The sequence below is a fragment of the Calidris pugnax genome, unplaced genomic scaffold (genome assembly GCF_001431845.1).
Source record: "Calidris pugnax isolate Ruff unplaced genomic scaffold, ASM143184v1 scaffold1021, whole genome shotgun sequence".
Classification (NCBI taxonomy): Eukaryota; Metazoa; Chordata; class Aves; order Charadriiformes; family Scolopacidae; genus Calidris; species Calidris pugnax.
The window spans coordinates 14,227-32,211 of record NW_015091701.1 but is presented as its reverse complement, the minus strand read 5'-3'; the positions used below and the strand labels follow the sequence as shown (position 1 = coordinate 32,211).

At 48.6% G+C, this 17,985-nt stretch overlaps 1 protein-coding gene across 1 annotated transcript; it reads right to left on the bottom strand.

Annotated features, from left to right (window-relative positions):
* Window positions 1–6,386: 6,386 nt before the first annotated feature.
* LOC106900029 (trypsin I-P1-like) lies at window positions 6,387–13,730 on the bottom strand. The gene is made up of 6 exons (XM_014961987.1): window positions 13,667–13,730; window positions 9,288–9,342; window positions 8,991–9,185; window positions 8,206–8,459; window positions 7,304–7,440; window positions 6,387–6,569 (listed from the first exon to the last, which is right to left on the bottom strand). The coding sequence occupies exons 1-6, from the start codon at window positions 13,728–13,730 to the stop codon at window positions 6,420–6,422; spliced, it is 855 nt and encodes a 284-aa protein (XP_014817473.1). The 3' UTR covers window positions 6,387–6,419.
* Between the last annotated feature and the right edge of the window lie 4,255 nt (window positions 13,731–17,985).

Sequence of the window (17,985 nt, the reverse complement as noted above, 5' to 3'; positions counted from 1 at the left end):
TTTTTTATGGTAGGGGGCCCAAAACTGGACACAGTACTCGAGGTGAGGCCTCACCAGTGCCGAGTACAGGGGGACGATCACCTCTCAGGCCCTACTCGCCACGCTGTTCCTGATACAGGCCAGGATGCTGTTGGCTTTCTTGGCTACCTGGGCACACTGCTGGCTCATGTTCAGCCGACAGTCGACCAACACCCCCAGGTCCTTTTCTGCCAGGCAGCTCCAGCCACTCTGCCCCCAGCCTGCAGAGCTGCATGGGTTTGTTGTAGCCCAAGTGCAGGACCTGGCACTTGGCCTTACTGAAACTCATCCCGTTGGTCTCAGCCCATCCATCCAGCCTGTCCATATCCCTCTGCAAAGCCTCTCTACCCTCCAGCAGATCAACACTCCCACCCAGCTTGGTGTTGTCTGCCAACTTACTGAGGGTGCACTCGATCCCCTCATCCAGATCATTGATAAAGATGTTAAAGAGAACAGGTCCCAGTACCGAGCCCCGTGGGACACCGCTTGTGACCGGCCGCCAACTGGATTTGACTCCATTCACCACCACTCTCTGGGTCCGGCCCTCCAGCCAGTTTTTAACCCAGTGGAGAGTATTCCCATCTAAGCCATGAGCAGCCAGTTTCTCCAGGAGGATACTGTGGGATACTATCAAAGGCCTTGCCAAAGTCCATGTAAACAACATCCACAGCCTTTCCTTCATCCAGCAAGCAGGTCACTTTGTCATAGAAGGAGATCAGGTTTGTCAAGCAGGACCTGCCCCTCGTGAACCCGTGCTGGCTGGGCCAGATCGCATGGGTGTCCCTCATGTGCTGCATAATGGCACTCAGGATGATCTGTTCCATGACCTTCCCAGGCACCGAGGTCAGACTGACAGGCCTGTAGTTCCCCAGATCACCCTTCCGACCCTTCTTGTGGATGGGCGTCACATTTGCCAGACGCCAGTCGGCTGGGACCTCCCCAGTTTGCCAGGACTGCTGGTAAATGATGGAAAGTGGCTCCGCAAGCCCTTTTGCCAGCTCCCTCAGTGCCCTCGGGTGGATCTCATCTGGGCCCATGGACTTGTTTGCATCTAGGTGCTGGAGCAGGTCCCTCACCGCTTCCCTTTGTGTTACAGGGGCTTCATTCTGGTCCCTGCCCTTATCTACCAGCTCAGGGGTCTGGGTACTCAGGGGACACCCTACTCCATTACTGAAGACTGAGGCAAAAAAGGCATTCAGTACCTCAGCCTTCTCCTCATCCTTTGTCACCACATTGCCTCCCATATCCAATAGTGGATGGAGGCTGTCCCGAGTCCTTCTCTTGCTGCTAATATGTTTATAGAATTTCTTTTTGTTATTTTTAACATCCAAGGCCAGATTCAGTTCAAGCTGGGCTTTGGCCTTTCTACCTTTGGCCTTGCTCTATCTTTATAATCTTCCTGAATGGCCTGCCCCTTTTTCCAAAGGCTATAAACTATCTTTTTTTTCCTGAGCTGTGACCCTATCTCTTGGCTTAGCCAGGCCGGTCTTTTCCCTTGATGGCTCGCTTTACTGCACAGAGGGACAACTTGCGCCTGGGCTTTTAAGACTTTCTCCTTGAAAAACGTCCAGCCTTCCTGGACTCCTTTTCCCTTCAGGGCTGCCTCCCAAGGGACTCTGTCAAGCAGACTCTTAAAAATACCGAAGTCTGCCCTCCGGAAGACCATGATGGCAGTCCTGTTGGTTCCCCTTCTCGCCTCCCTAAGAATCTAAAACTTTATCATTTCATGGTCACTTTGCCCCAGATGGCCTCCAACTGTCACATCCCCCACAAGTTCTTCTCTATTTGCAAACACCAGATCCAGCAATGCTCCTTCCCTAGTCAGCTCCCTCAGCAGCTGTGTCAGGAAGCTATCCCCAACACACTCCAGGAATTTCCACTAATTTCAATGAGGCCGACAAAAGCCTTCTTTTCTCCCCTCCCTCCCCCAAGTTAAATAGTTCGAATGTGTGAATTCTCACCACATCTCTTTGAAAACATTTCTCTCACCTAATCCATATGACAATATTGGACTAAGTACCAAACCACATTTTGTTCTATTTAGCTTTGGAACATTCTATGGATACGAATTTTTGCCACAGAAGCATGTCAGTACAACATTGATGTTTATGGATGTGATGTGTACGAACTAAAATACTGTGAACACAAACAATGAGATCTTCTGAAATCCTTCTCTGAAAGAGTGATCATTTCTCTCATGGCACTGAGTTTGTTAAAGCTTAACGCATTTGGTGAATGATTGTTTTCCAAGCATTTGCCAACTTCATCATGCTGGCCCCTGAAAGACACGGGGTACCCTTACGTGACTGGAAACAGAAGTCATATGCTTTGAGATGCTGACATGGCATGAGAGGCTCAATCAGAATCATCTTTCTCCTCCATTTCTTGATCAATTTTTGGAGAGTGCTGGAAGACTGGTACACGGAGTGGCACTGTCCAGATGGAAGTTTTCCTTCGTGTTACAGGAGAAGCCCAAGGCAAAGGGACGTCACAACAGAGATGATACGCCAAAAAGCAGTCAACGTACTAGCACTAACAAAATCGCAAGTCCCCCAAGTCTCAAAATCTCAAGTTGCTGTTTCCATCCATCTTAAAAATGTTAACTAACATCCCTCTCCTGTTTCTGAATATCCAGCTAGCAAACTATCACTGGAGGCCTCATCCACCAGACAGTTGTCTGACAAACACTGTGTGACAAAAAGCAACGAGAAGATTCAAGAGCAGCATAGGCTGTGTGAATTCAGCGCTTGCCAACTATTTCAAGTGAGACACGGAGGTGCACCCAAGAAAAGTTAGAGAACTTGCCAAGTGATGTGTCGTGGCAACTCCGCCGGCAGTAAACCGCTTGAGCTTCAGCTAGAGCTGCATCAGAGATTCATAACAAGGAATCAGGCAATTAAACTTTAAACACAATCACATCTTTTACTAATAAGTCCATGGACCCTGATACACCTGTGAGTACTGAGAGAACTGGCAGATATTATTGCTGGACCACTCTTTGTCATATTTGAAAGCTCATGGAGAACAGGCGAGGTGCTTGAGGACTGGAGAAAGGCAAACATTGCTCCAGTCTACAAAAAGAGCATGAAGGAGGACCCAGGGAACTACAGGCCAATTAGTCTCACCTCCGTCCCTGGGTTGTTCTTGATGTCATCTCCAAACCTCTTAAAGAACAGGAAGCTATTGGAAGTGGTCAACACGGATCTACCAAAGGTAAATCATGCTTGACCAGTATAACTGGATGGCTGGATGAGGGGAGAACAGCAGGTGTCATCTACCTTGACTTCAACAAGGCTTTTGAGACCGTCTCCCATAACTTCCTCATTAAAAAATTAAGAAAGTGTGGACTAGACGAGGGGGCAGTGATGTGGACTGGGAACTGGCTGTGTAACAGAACTCAGAGGGTTGTAATTAATGGAGCAGGGTCAAGTTGGAGGCCTGTAACCAGTGGTGTCCCCCAGGGGTCAATACTTGGTCTAGTTTTGTTCAGCATATTCATCCATGACCTGGATGAGGAGACAGAGTGTATCCTCAGCAAGTTTGCTGATGATGGAAAACTGGGAGGGCTGGCTAATGCTCCAGAGGGCTGTGCTGCAATCTAGCATGACCTGGACAGGCTGGAGAGCTGGGCGGAGGAGAAGCTAATGAGGTTCAACAAGGGCAAGTGTAGGGTCCTGCACCTGGGGAGAAAGAATGCCAGGCACCGGTATAGGTTAGGGGTGAACCTGCTGGAAAGCACTACTAAGGAGAAGGATCTGGGAGTCCTGGTGGATAGTAAACTCTCCATGAGCCAGCAATGTGCCCTTGTAGCCAAGAGGGAGGGTGTGGAGGCCCCTTCCCTGGAGATCTTCGGGACCTGCCTGAATGCAGTCCTGACAGATGTGCTCTGGGCAATCCTGCTTTAGCAGGGGAGTTGGATCAGATGATCTCTAGAGGTCCCTTCCAACTCTGTCAATTCCGTGATACAACCAGGGCAGAGCAGAGAGTATGGTGAGTACTCTAAACGTGGGAGACATGATTTCACCTCAAACAGGGCAAGTTAAAAACATCCGTGGGTTGCACTCAAAGCTCTTCTCAAGACTGGCCAGATGAGTACCCAAGCTGCTGAAACAAGCAGCCAGGGAACACAGCACAGCCACACTGGTGACATCTCCCTGGAATTCTTGTTATCTCCTTTTCCAAATACATCAAACAGCAGATGTCTCAGCTGTGACCCACCGGCTAACAAAGGTGTTGCAATCCCCGATTCTTGAAAACTGATAATCTCTCTCACTTTCTTCCCTCCTCCCCACTCCCTGTCATTTTGTCAGGAGCTATTCCTTCTTATTCTAGAACAGTGTCATTTCTGAGGCACAGATCCTCCCCTCCACCCTTCCCCAAGAGACTTGCTGAGTTTTACCTTAACCAGCATAATCTGTTGCCCAGTTCTATTCTCAATGCTCTTTCCAAGTGGTGTGCTTCTTTGGAGAAGCTGGCCTCAGTGAGAGTTTTAGCTCTGTCTCATCTCAGGAGCCATTTAGGTGAGGGCCGGTTCCATTTGGTTACCTCCCCTCCTGCTGTGTCAGGTTGGTGCAAGGTGTTCATGCCTTGATATGTGCACTCAAACATGTTGCGTTTGATCCCGTTGGACCTTTTCCTGAGCACAATAGAGAAAGTACAGGGCACTTTGTCTTGTGACCATCAGGGCTCACAGCTCTGACATTCTCTTTCTTCTGCTGTGCAGAGCTGTGATAAAAGCAGTATGTGGAAATGTCAGCAGAGAGAGAGAGAGAAAGAAAAACAGTGTCCTCACATCTCATTGCTCCGCAGATGCCTGTTGCTTTTGTTCACAAAGGAGTGAACAACTTGGTCAGCAACCTCTTCATTGCACTGTCCACGCAGGCATTAGTAATGTTCCAGCCATGTGAGAGGGGAGATCCTGCGAGGATATTCCAACCATTTGAAAACCAAGTATGGCCTACGAACTGGAAAGTGGAATTTCTTCTTTACCTGCCAGAGACCTTGACACTTTGGGAGATGTGACAGAGGACTGGAACCATTTCCAGACTGCTCTTCTCAACATCCCTGCCTGTCATATTTGAGAAGGCACTCTGCCTGATGATAAAAGTATTTCTTTCCCACTATTTTCATCTTGTATCTCGTCATCCTTCATCACATCCTCTCCTCTGTCCTCCAACTTTATCTTCTTCTTTCCTGTAACATACCAGCAAAGATATCCACCACCTTCCACTCACAGTGGTTAGGGAGAGAGACAGGCTTAGGGAGTCACAGGTCGGGGACCTTTCAACTGCTCACAGCTAAGAACTCTGGTGAAAACCAGATGATGAGAAGGATGCCAGGCTACAGTTCAGGATGTTTTCTGGATAAGTACCAATGCTGAGGAGGAATTCAGCAAGTGCCTGCAGAGCAACGGGACACAAAGCAACGGTGTGATCCTCTTTATATACTGTGCCTGTCTCAGTGAGTCAGGCACCTATTAGTCTCCCAGGAGGTATCTCAGTGACAAAGCATCTGAAAGAGCTGGGCACAAACCTCCCAGTAGGCAAGCGGAACTTGTCCCTTCAAGCCATACTCCTCCATTTCCTCCAATGTTGGACTTCTTTTAAATTTTTCCCCATTTCAGCTGATCTCTATCCTCTTATTTTTTACTGTCTTTTTATTTTGCTGAAACTCTCTATTTCCCTTTTCTTTTTTTAGGAGGCAGCTGCACAGCCTATTGGCAACTTTGGCAGCTTTTTCATGGACTTTCAATTCCAGTGCCAGCCGGGGTTAGGAGGAGTTAAAACCGGAACCCAGGAACGTCTCTGTCCTTTTGACTCTTGCAGGAAAACTAGGCAATCCAGGTGTAGAGAGCAGCCCCAGTGGCACTGGTGCATGAAGAGAACAAAGCCTAGCAAGAGCTTGCTTCATTCCCCAAGTAGAGCTTTCAGAGAGGTTCCACTAGGGAATGTTCAGTCCTGTGGTTGGGGTGGGGAGTGGGGGCCATGGGATGCGTTTCTGTTGCTGCCTGCTGTTTTCTATCCACAGGAGGAATCTGCAGCCTGTATGATTCAGCTCACTCTGCTGGCTTTTTTAGGCAGTTTTGTAGCACCTGAGGGCATGCTGATAAACAGAAAAGGTGTTCTGCTCCAGAAATGGCTGCCTGTAGCCGAGTGAAAGACTCCTGAAGATGAGTCCGCAAAATGGTCCAAGATCCTGCTAGTTGAGAGGCACTCACTACAAGTATTAAATATTTTCCCCGGAGTGAGATTGCCTGGCCCTGTCCTCCATACCATAAACCCATGGAAGTACACAGAGAAATGTTGCACAGAGAATGGGTGCCTGAAAGTCTTTATTTTTTGATCATTTTGGTACAGTCAGTCCCAAAGCAGAAGAAAATGGTGAGGAGAAGAAAAGAGGTCTCAGTTGGCAGCCATAGTGTCTCGGATCCAGGAGACGTAATTGCAAACCTTGGTGTAAACTCCGGGATAGCCTTCCTGTGCACACCCAATACCCCAGGAAACGATACCCTGGAGCTCACCGTTGCAGACAACTGGACCACCGGAATCTCCCTGTGCACATGAAGGAAAAGGATATTGAGCAAATGGTGTCAGCGTTAGGGGACGAGCCAGAGATCCCAGAAACCACCGACATTCGAGGGAGCTCCATTGGGCTTTTTCTGCACAGAAGTCCTACAAAGGCCATTTCTGATTGCCACTCTCCACCTGACGCTCCTGTGTCTCACTTCAGCTCCAAGGGCACCACAGCTAAGGATGAGTAAGCTGCCTGGTTTTGATGGATGCGGACCCTTAGGACATGGATGTCTTAAACATTATTCAGCCAAATATTTCCATGGAGCCAGGCACAAGTGAAATGCAGAGCAGTTGTCAGGTGTGTTTGTTTTCCAGATGACCTGGACCTTGGCATACTGGCTACCTAATTACCGGTGAGTCCAAAATTAGCACTTGTGTCCTGAGCTCTAAAGTCCCCGTGATTGCTATTGACTCTCTGGGGCAGCCCCTTGCCTTTTCAATACACTACGACGCAGGAGGTGGCAGAGTCTGTGTGTGGAAGCTTAGGGCTGAGGTATTTGCCATCTCAAAAAAGGGACAATGACTGACTGAGTGGAAAAAACCCCAGCCTCACTCAATAAGCTACTTTCATGCCAACTCTCTGCTGTTGTTCAAAAATACAGCAGTCAGACCTGCCAGTGCAGCGAGAATGGCAGATTCTCTACTGTGACGGCCTCGTCTACTAGCAAAAGGCAGGAGAGGACCTTATGGGAAAGGGGAGGCAGCTGTTTTACCTGGCAGGAGTCTTTGCCTCCCTCCAAGTATCCCACACACATCATGTTCTTAGTAATTTGCCGAGGGTAGGCATCGCTGCACTCGGCTGCGGAGAGCACGGGGGCCTTCAGGCACTGCAAGGTGTCTGGATAGTAACCTGGAAGAAAAGAGAGAGAGGTGGTTGATGACATCCCTGAGTTCATTCCAGAGCCCGGAGAAGATCTTTCTTAGCAGAAAAGTAATGACTGAACATCCTGCTCTAGGGGAGGTCATTTTTCCTCTGAGCAGTCATCACAGCATGGATTCCTTTTCTTTAGATGGAACTGCGGCCATGGTATTTTTAACCTAGATAACCTAGAAAACTATCAACTGTCAAGCGTGGAGCTAAGAGCTACTCTTGTAGGCTCAGGAGAAAACCTGAGCCTCAGGAAAACCACCCTCTGCTCTGGGGCAGGTTTAGCTGTCATTAGTGCATTAGACACCAGTCACCATCCACACCTCTGGCCATCGGGGTAAGAGAACGGAGCTCTCCTGTAGTTGTTTGAGATCCACAGTCCCAGATTTTGATCTTGGTCTCAGAGAACTGACAACTCTATGGCCATGAGTGAAATTGCTCGTGCTTGGCGCTGCACAGCTGATAGCGCCAGGCCATAACATTTATGATGGCATGAAGATGCTGGTGAACAGCACATGGCTGACTTAAGTGAGTCCATGTTTGTCCCACAGAACAAGAGGAAGGACCTTATAGCAGATTTCCTTTTGGGCAGCTCAGTGGTTACTGTCCTACAGAGACTGATGAGTGCAAAAGGCCTGTCCCACAGCACCTGTCTGTGCTTTACCCTCTACTGTTTGGAGTTAAGGGAGGTCTCAGGGTGTCTCCTGGCCCTCACCATGCTGTACATCCATCCCCACAGATACTCACTGCCGCTGCTGAGGGTGTTGCCCCAGCCAGAGATGAGGCACATGGTGCCTGTGGTCACACAGCTGGTAGGCAGAGGAATGGTTTGGACAGCCCTGTTGAGCTGAGCTGGTGTGGAAAGCTTGATGAGCATAATGTCATTGTCCAGTGTGTAGGCGCTGTAGCCAGAGTGGCGGATGACTTTAGCCGAGTTAATAAACTGCTGAGTCGATTCTGTGAGTTCCAGGTTGTGTTTCCCGAGCTGCACTTGGATGCGCCTGGAAAAAAGAAGGAATGCATACACTTTACTGACACTGACAGGGTCTGGAGAACCTCCCCGTCACCCTCTGCACTCGCTTCCACATCGCTATCATAGGAGCTGTTTTCATGCAGGTTCTCTTTATGGTCCTGCAATAAGTGCTGATGGATTAGAAGCTTCCTGTGGAAAGGGGAAAGAGGCTCACTAGGACTCTGCATGGCAAAAATTACCAAACCTCTAATCCCATCATAACTAAGCAGAGCAAGAGGAATTCCTAATCTACAAAAGTGTATGATTTGATCTCCCTGTGGATTTATAACTTATCTGTCCAAAACAACTAGAGGCTCCTGTGAATCCCAGAGCTCGGGGCTGTGTGCCAGCAGGGCAGCTCATGGAGCAAAATGATCTCAGATGAAGGCAAAAGGGGTGTTTGTGATGCACAACTCAGGGGCCATGCAGCAGACAATGCTTCCAAATAGCCCTCTAGACCTTTCAGTGAGAACTCTGTGAAGGAGGCTGAAATTAGAACCCCTCCTCCCATTTCTCTTACCCGGCGTTCAGGGACACCTGGTAGGGGACAGAGTGCTCTGCACAGGTGTAGCCTCCCACGATCTTGTCATCATCACCATCAGCGTTGAGGGGGAGGGCAACTGGGAGACAAGAAGTGGCATATGTCAACATCTGGCATAAGGCATCCCGTGCCCCTGTGACTGACTGAAGCATCTCCCTTGGAGGCTCGACTTCTCTAAAAACTCACAATATCAGTGGTGGGCAAGGACTTGCTCATAGTCCAAAACTTTACAGCAGCTTTAGGACTTCCTGGTCCAGAGGTGTGATACCTTTATACCTTGATAGTCTTTTACGGGAGAGACAGTCTATTTTTGAAGCTATGGACTCAATTCCTGGCTCAAGAACAGGGAAAGGTGGTGAGACCATGTGCTGACAGAGCTAGAGCTTCCCAGGAGCATGAAGTGGAGGAGTTCTGAGGCTGGTCCTTGTACATCTCACAGAGCTTGGTGGTGGAGGAACCACTGATTCTCTCTTCCCAGGTCTCTCTCTCTACCTTGTAGGATCTGGTACATTCTCCAAAAGGTCTCACTCTATAACTCACTACACCTGAGCAAACCTGCTTTCACAGCTTCTTGCCTGGTTCTTTCTGCCTGTGTTTCTCTTTCCCCAGTGGCCTTATCGCTAGTCCAAGGTTTTCTCCAGGCAAAAAGTACACAGTGGAAAATTGGAAGATCCAAATGTGGTCATTAACAGGCACTGGTAGAAAGCATAAAAAACTTATCAGTTAGTCATAAACCTTTCCTAAGATAGAGAGCTATTTTAAATGATATCAGAGGGTAGCCTTCAATTTAAAAATACATTTTGGCTTTGGAAGATGTGAAGTTGTTTGTTGGTCTCATTCGTATGTGCAGCAACTGTTGAGAGCAACCCTCAAATCCCCTTGGGATTCCCCTGTGCTGGTGGTTCCATTATGAAAAATGCATCTTTTTGCTGGAAGCTGAATATTGTAGGTAATGGACAGTAAGATACTATGCCTTGATTTTGAAAAAAAAGAAAGCAAAACAAAGCAAAAGAAACTCAGATGCTTTCAGTTTTAAGTTTGTTAATTTTATTTTAGCCATGCATTTTCCCGAGTAATGTCTGCATATGTTTTTTGTTGTATAGAACACAGTGTTTTCCCAAACAAAATTATTTAAAAATAATTTCAATGAGGACAAAAAACCACATTATGTTCCCCCACCCTCCCTTCCAGGTTAAATAGTAAAATGTGTGAATTCTCACCACATCTCTTTGAAAACATTTCTCTCACCTAATCCATATGACAATATTGGACTAAGTACCAAACCACATTTTGTTCTATTTAGCTTTGGAACATTCTATGGATACGAATTTTTGCCACAGAAGCATGTCAGTACAACATTGATGTTTATGGATGTGATGTGTACGAACTAAAATACTGTGAACACAAACAATGAGATCTTCTGAAATCCTTCTCTGAAAGAGTGATCATTTCTCTCATGGCACTGAGTTTGTTAAAGCTTAACGCATTTGGTGAATGATTGTTTTCCAAGCATTTGCCAACTTCATCATGCTGGCCCCTGAAAGATATGGGGTACCCCTATGTGACTGGAAACAGAAGTCATATACTTTGAGATGCTGACATGGCATGAGAGACTCAATTGGAATCATCTTTCTCCTCCATTTCTTGATCAATTTTTGGAGAGTGCTGGAAGACTGGTACACGGAGTGGCACTGTCCAGATGGAAGTTTTCCTTCATGTTACAGGAGAAGCCCAAGGCCAAGGGACTCCTCCAAGGAGCTGCCTGACTTGTCCTGGGCTTGAAACTGGTATCAGTGCACAGTTTTCTTACACACGTGGTTCATCCTGAGAAACAACTATGGATTAGAAGCTTCCTGTGGAAAGGGGAAAGAGGCTCACTAGGACTCTGCATGGCAAAAATTACCAAACCTCTAATCCCATCATAACTAAGCAGAGCAAGAGGAATTCCTAATCTACAAAAGTGTATGATTTGATCTCCCTGTGGATTTATAACTTATCTGTCCAAAACAACTAGAGGCTCCTGTGAATCCCAGAGCTCGGGGCTGTGTGCCAGCAGGGCAGCTCATGGAGCAAAATGATCTCAGATGAAGGCAAAAGGGGTGTTTGTGATGCACAACTCAGGGGCCATGCAGCAGACAATGCTTCCAAATAGCCCTCTAGACCTTTCAGTGAGAACTCTGTGAAGGAGGCTGAAATTAGAACCCCTCCTCCCATTTCTCTTTCCTTTCTTTAAGATGACAAATCCCTACCTGAAATGTAAATACCCTCTTCTGCTCAACGCTGCTGAACATTCCACACATGCATAGCAAGGTTTTTTTCAGGGTCTTTCAGAAAATACATGCCAGGGATACATCTCCAGGTACAAACAGGTCTCTCATTTAATGCAAAGATGCTGCAGCAGAATGGTGGGAGCTCCAGGGGCTGGGGAAAGAGGAGGATTGGTGAGTGGAAAGCAGCCGTGTTAGATACTATCAATGGTCAAGCAATGGCAGCTTGTTTTTTCAGAAATCGATGTTCCTAGTTCAAGTATGCCAGTCAGCTCTATCATTACTGGACTCAGGTAAAGTAAATACATTTGGCCAGGCTGATGCAAGGTCCTGGGAAAGGGAAAGGTGGTGAGACCATGTGCTGACAGAGCTAGAGCTTCCCAGGAGCATGAAGTGGAGGAGTTCTGAGGCTGGTCCTTGTACATCTCACAGAGCTTGGTGGTGGAGGAACCACTGATTCTCTCTTCCCAGGTCTCTCTCTCTACCTTGTAGGATCTGGTACATTCTCCAAAAGGTCTCACTCTATAACTCACTACACCTGAGCAAACCTGCTTTCACAGCTTCTTGCCTGGTTCTTTCTGCCTGTGTTTCTCTTTCCCCAGTGGCACAGCATTCTGCTTTTCTTCTATTTCCACCCATGTCAGAGACTTGGATTCTCAGTCTCTTAGAGAGACAGAAAAGGCAGGACATGGCAGTGGTGTGTAAAGTTATGAGTGGCTTGGGGAGACGGGGGAAGGATGGTTTGCTTGCTGTCTCTTCCTGTACAAGAATTAAGGGGTTGCAAGCAAAGCTAGGGGCTTTGGCGGTTTATAAAAGAAGCAAAGGACAATTCCTCCTCTTTTAGGAAATCTATGAACTCCTTTCCACAGGTTTTTGGGGATGCAAAAAGTTTACATGGCCTCAAATAATGAAGGGATGCATTTGTGGAAGAAAAATCAATTGAGGGCTATGAGGTTGAAAGACATCCCATCTGGCCTTCCCTGTCCCGTGGAATCTCCTGGTGTTAGGCAGCTCCGTGCTGCTATAACCCAGTGAGAGACCAAAGAGAAATGCAGAAGTCTCTAGACTCTCACTCATCTGCCAGAGCGTCTCCCATGACCCAGAGAAGGATAGTCAGTGCTGCTGAAGTCCTGCAAGAAATTTTGGAGGGTTCCCCAAACTCATTCCTTCATTTGCTGGAGCTTAGATGGGGTCCTGATAGCAGCTCAGCCCTTTTTGAGCAGGATGGGAGGGCTCAGGTCAGGTCTGACCTGACAAAGACTTGTGTTAGAAGGTGGGTTTGTCAGAGTACTGCTGTGTTCTTGTTCAGGCTGAGACAGGAAGTGGGAAGGGGGCTTAAATCTTGGGAATATTTGCCCTAATGGTTCCTAGTTCTGGAAGGAGCTTGTCTGGGAAGTAAAATACCTAGCTTTCCTAGGCAGCCTAATGACCCTCAGAGCATATCTTCTCAGATGATTCCTCTTGTGTTCAGGCAACAGTCAAGAATGTAACACAAATTTGCTCCTCCATTGCTCTTTCCTTGAACTGGGGTAGCTGTGCCCTTCAGGTTGGGACTCTGCAGGGTGCTGGGCCTGAGGCTGGATTTGTAAAGAACAGTCAGATCCTACCACCTCAGCCCTGCCTGAGCCAAGCCCTGATATATCACCATCAAGTTTCTTGGTACCGCCAGTCTCCATCATGGCTTACCACTTGTCACTCTCTCTACCACTCCCTTTTGCCTCAACTTTGTTTTCTTTTCATTCACATTCTCCAGTTTCTCAGGGATGGAAGATTTAGGCTTGGAGACTTCAAAGCCATGCCAACAAACTACCACAGTCCCCAGTCAGTGGCTCATAAGTGAGGCTCTTCCCATTGTCCTGCTATGGGTCCTCCAGGGAAGGATTTCTCTCTGTGCCCTAGTGGGATTTCCACTTTTCCAGCTTGTGCATATGGGGAAACTGTGACCAGAGTAGGATCTTGCTAAAGTACAAGGTATAGTGCCTCGTAGTGTTTACCATGATTTGGCCCCTGCCAGGCACGGACAGAGCTGCTGCAACCCCAGACAAAGCATGAACCACAGTGCATGAGAGCACGAAGGGCTACCTTTTCCACAGGGCCAATTGCCCCATCCCAGAGCTGAACTGAAGTCCAATAGGCAAGAGACCAGGGCAAGTGTGAGAACACTGATTCCTACCCTGTTCCATTTCCTAAGCCTCAAGTTATGTCGCTCTTCTTGAAGCTAGGGAAAGAACTGAGGTATCCAGATCCCTAAACCCATGTGGAGAGAGAAGCCAGGCATTCTGTCCCTCCCCTTGACAGCAGATACGAGTGATTAGAGCCAGGCAAAAATTCACCCTGCTAGGAGAACACTAAGAACTTTTATTTTGATGAATGAAAATCTTTGATTACCTTTGTGATTCCCTGTTTCCCAGTGGCGGAACTCCACCGCGCCGATTCTCAGCGGAGGGACCATGGCTGAGCCAGAGTCACACGAGGGTGTGGGTGTAGTGGTCAGATGGTGAGCTGCAGTGAAGTCTTGGAAACAGCCCCCTTATCCCAGCAGAGCCTGCAGTGTCTCCCACAGCAGAATCAGCAGAATCAACAGCCTCCTCCAGACTCTCTGCAGGTGAAAGAGAGACATTGGTGATTCTCCCAGGTGGAGAGAAGAGGGGGAGATGGGATAGGACTGGTAGCCAGGACACCTGTGTTCTCACCTAAGTGTCAGGTAGGTAGAAGGAAAGGACTAGGAGGCCAGATGCTCATAGGGCCATGACTTGATCTGCTGGGCAATAGCCCATGAGCCCATGGGATGGGACACAGGTGTGATCATTTTCACAATGGCATTCACAGGACTTTCTGTGTTCCCTTATTACACTAGGGAGATGTACCCCAGGAGGAGGAGGAAGAAGAGGAGGAAGAGAAGGAAGAAGAGGAAGGGCAAAGAGTCTATCTTCCATGGTTGGCTCTGAGCAGAGCAAGGCTCTTCCTCTCCACCCACAGAGAACAGCCTAACCTAAGCAGGACCCTTGCCTAATGTGCTAGGCACTTCACAGTGGCCCAGGAGGCATTGTATATGTCAGCCATAAGGTTTGTGCCTCTGTGTGTGTCTCTGTGTGCACGCACAAGGCTGGTATGTGCAACCATGGGATTGTGTGGCAGTGTCTCTGTGTGTGAGAAATGGTGTGTGTATAATGGTGCGTGATCACAACAGGGTGTGTGTGTACAGGGAGAGTGCTCAACACTGTTTCTGGGTGTATACATGGAATGAGTGTACGACACTGTGTAAGTACACAGCAGTATATATGTGTGTGTGTGCACACCATGGTGTGTAACCAACAGTGTGCATATGCAGTGATGTGTGTGCATAGACAGCCAGGTGTGTTTCTGTTTGTGTGCTTTCATCCATTTGTTCTTGTCCCTTCCTATCCCCAAACATGATTTCTGTGAAACTGCTCTCCTCTCACTGTCCTGCTGCACCGGGGAGTGACTGGAAACAAGTCCATGGTCTGGGATTGCAATTAATTTATCCGGTAAACCAGGAATCCTGGAGATCTCACATAATGGGCAGAGGAGGGATAGGGGGAGAGAATCATCGTCACTGGAAACAGCCTTATTAGGGGCAGGGGGGAGGACAACCTGCCTAGCTCTGGGTGGCCACATATGGTGACCGGAGGAGAGGGGATCTCTTTTCTGGCACCCTCTGGGACACGATACGCACCCTACAGGCAGAAGAAGCTGGAGGGGACTGAATGCCTGAATGGTGGGGTCCTTCGCCCTTCAGTGGGGAGATTGAAGGTCTTAGTGGAGTAGAAGTGAGGAAATGGGGGAAGCAGCCCAGGTGTCCAAGCTGTACTGGACAGATTAAAGTCCCATGTGTGAAGAAATAAAGGTCTTACATTTGTGATAATTGTGCCTGTCTTATAAGTAGGGAGGGTGTTTTTGCTGACATCCAAAGATGTCCCCTGAGACAGAGCTCACTGCTGTGGACTTACCACTGGTCCTGCACCTGTCATGGCAAGGACAACAGTGATTAACAGCCAGAAATGAAATCTCTCCACATGGAGGCAGAGAGCAAGACCCAGGCATCTGGCTTTTCAGTACCTCCTCTTTCTGTGTCACCACTGTTACCTGCTCCATGCCTAGAGCCAGAAGGAATCCAGATGTTGGAGCTGCTGTCTCTTTTATGCCCAGCCCCATACTTCTTTCCCGATAGAAAGGCAATGAATCTGATTTGAGGTGGAGTACAGAAAAACCTTCCCATTTTATGTGCTGGGTGTTTTATTTGTCTCGTAAATAAACCCCAGGAGAACATACAGTTGGATCAGTTGCAGTTAAGATTTTGGACCACGAGGTGACACCATTAACTGCTGAAAAGAGCAGGAGACTCTGCTGCTCCGTGCTCATATGTCTCCCCTCACATCCCTGATCCGCACCTCGCTCCTCCCAAGGGTGCAGAGAGGTTTCCAGCCCCACTCGGGCATTCAGCACCCCCCTGTTGATGCTCCAACAGCTGAGCCCTAAACGCACTGCCCACCACTCCCAGCAGTTGTTCCCGGTAATCCATTAACACCCAGATTCCCAAAACCCTTGGCCCCTCCCTCACCCGACAGAAGGTCCCCAGCCAAGAGGGGGATGTATGCTCCCCTGCCACCTCAGCACCACCGGTTAATTAAAAAACACCCCCCACCCCCTTTCCCCAAAAGTGACTGTGGGATGCTTTTCCTTCATCTGTCTGTAAACCTCCTCTTCCTCAGGGAACCCCACATTCAGGCATACCCTGATCTAATTCCCAAAACCCACTTCCCTCCAAGAAAAACAAGGTGTCTGGGCTGCTACCCCTGGCTCGAATCTGCAGACATGCCTGGCTTCACAGAAGAAGCTGAGGAAGCCAGCATAGAGGCAGTCCTTCCCACTCCCAGATCTACAAAACGCTCCAAGAAAAGAAGAAAGATAACCACTTCACTGGAGCATGAAGTAAATAGGGAACACTGGAGGCCAGTTCTCCCAGGTTCAATGGGAAGGATGGGTGGGTGCAACACAGCTGAGTATTCTTCATGTGCACAGCTGAAACAGCCATGGCTCAAGCAGGCATGCATCCCATTTATATCAGTTCCTCCCCATTTCTCATCCCCAAAAGGCAGCCTCAGGCCTCCACCTCCTTCATATGTAGCTCTCTGCTCCTCTCAGCATCGAATCATAAGGCTCTGGATCTATGGAGAAACACAGATGGGAAAGCAAGTCTGCAAATGGTGACCATAGAGAACAGAGCAACATGGAGCGGGTGAGGATGTACAATTTCTACATTTGAATTTATTTGGAACCTTGTGGGAGCCACAAGCTTGCAACCCACAACACCAGATACCTAGAACATGGGCTCATCAAGCTGACAAACCTCCAGGAAGAGGCAACCCAGGAATTACCTGGAGCCAAACGCATGGTCTGTCTCCCCACCTGCCCTGTGTTGGCAGGCAGTGGGGTCTATGGCTTAAAAGGGCGAGGGAGGCAACAGGAGCTAAATTGTGAGTTGTCATCACCCACAGCAAGAGACATCCCAGGTGAGCCATCGGGTGGCCATAGGATGGTGACCAGAACGATGACCAGGATGAAAAAGTCCTGGAGAAGTTTCAGATGGGATTGCTGGGACCTTTGCTGTTTCCTAGCATCTGGTCTGGGCAACCCACTGCAACCCTTGCTGGTTGCTGCTAGACAAGAGGCACTGACTTGCCAACTCTTCTTCCACTCTTTTGCCATTCACTGGCACCGGAGGTAAAGTCCCCAGGGAAAGCTGATGCTCAGGTATATTTTCACAGTCTACCAAGGGACAGAGGCAGAGGAATCCTTAATGAGTGTGAGGCATAGGTCAAGTCAGGGGTGTTCCAGCTCATGCTGTAGCTGTAGGGAAAGGGACATGCTGTCTGGCGTGCAAGTGAACTGTGCAACAGCATGGTCTCCACTTGTTGATCCAGAATCTCCTGTTTAGCATTTGCATACAGTTTTCCCTATGTCTTTCACTGAACTTTTTTCCTCACAGAAACACATCCCACTAGGCTTCACCTTCCCAGCATAATGAGGTGGGAGTACCACCAGGGATCCTAGCCCATGTCCACATCTTCTCTTTCCCTGTCACCAAGTAGAGCCCCAGTCACAGGGTCCGACAGTTCCTATGAGGAGGGAAAGGTGCTGCCAGCAGGGCTCATCATGGGGAAGAGACCTCTGTCATTTGTTGCCCTGGTTCCTTTCACTATTGTCACTCTCCCTGATGTTCATCCTTGTGCTCATGGGGTTCCCCACTAGCCTGAGCTGAGTTTGCCCCATTCCAGAGAGGCCATGTGGCTATCCTTCTGGGCAGAAACACGTGAGGGCACCATGGAGAGGATGGCAGTAGTTTGAATCTGTTGAGCTTGTGATCAGAGCAGTGGTGAGGTGTCACTGGTAGAGCAGGAGTCAGTGGAATAGCGCTGGACAGGTGCTGTCAAGAAGCCCGTGGTTCTCACTGGCCACATCCAAGCCGCGTCCCTCTCAGTTTCCCCACCTCTGAAGGACAAGTTCAGTCCTGCCAGAAATGGAATCCTTCTCTTACAGGTTGATTCACAGGGCAGGGGGGCCAATGACACAGATGGTTTCAGCTGATGAGGACTGCTTGAATTTACCAGACAAAATGTACTGCTGAAGCAGAGCTGACAGGAGCCCTTGCCCTGGAGGCAGCATCAGGCTGAGACACCAAAGGG

Excerpts from the sequence above, each read along its gene's own strand:
- LOC106900029 (XM_014961987.1), bottom strand. The coding sequence starts at position 13,730 with ATGGTCCCTCCGCTGAGAATCGGCGCGGTGGAGTTCCGCCACTGGGAA. Across the intron at positions 9,186-9,287 it reads TCCCGTAAAAGACTATCAAG|AGAAGTCGAGCCTCCAAGGG; the intron begins GTATAAAGGTAT and ends GTGAGTTTTTAG. Across the intron at positions 6,570-7,303 it reads GAGGCAAAGACTCCTGCCAG|GGAGATTCCGGTGGTCCAGT; the intron begins GTAAAACAGCTG and ends TCATGTGCACAG.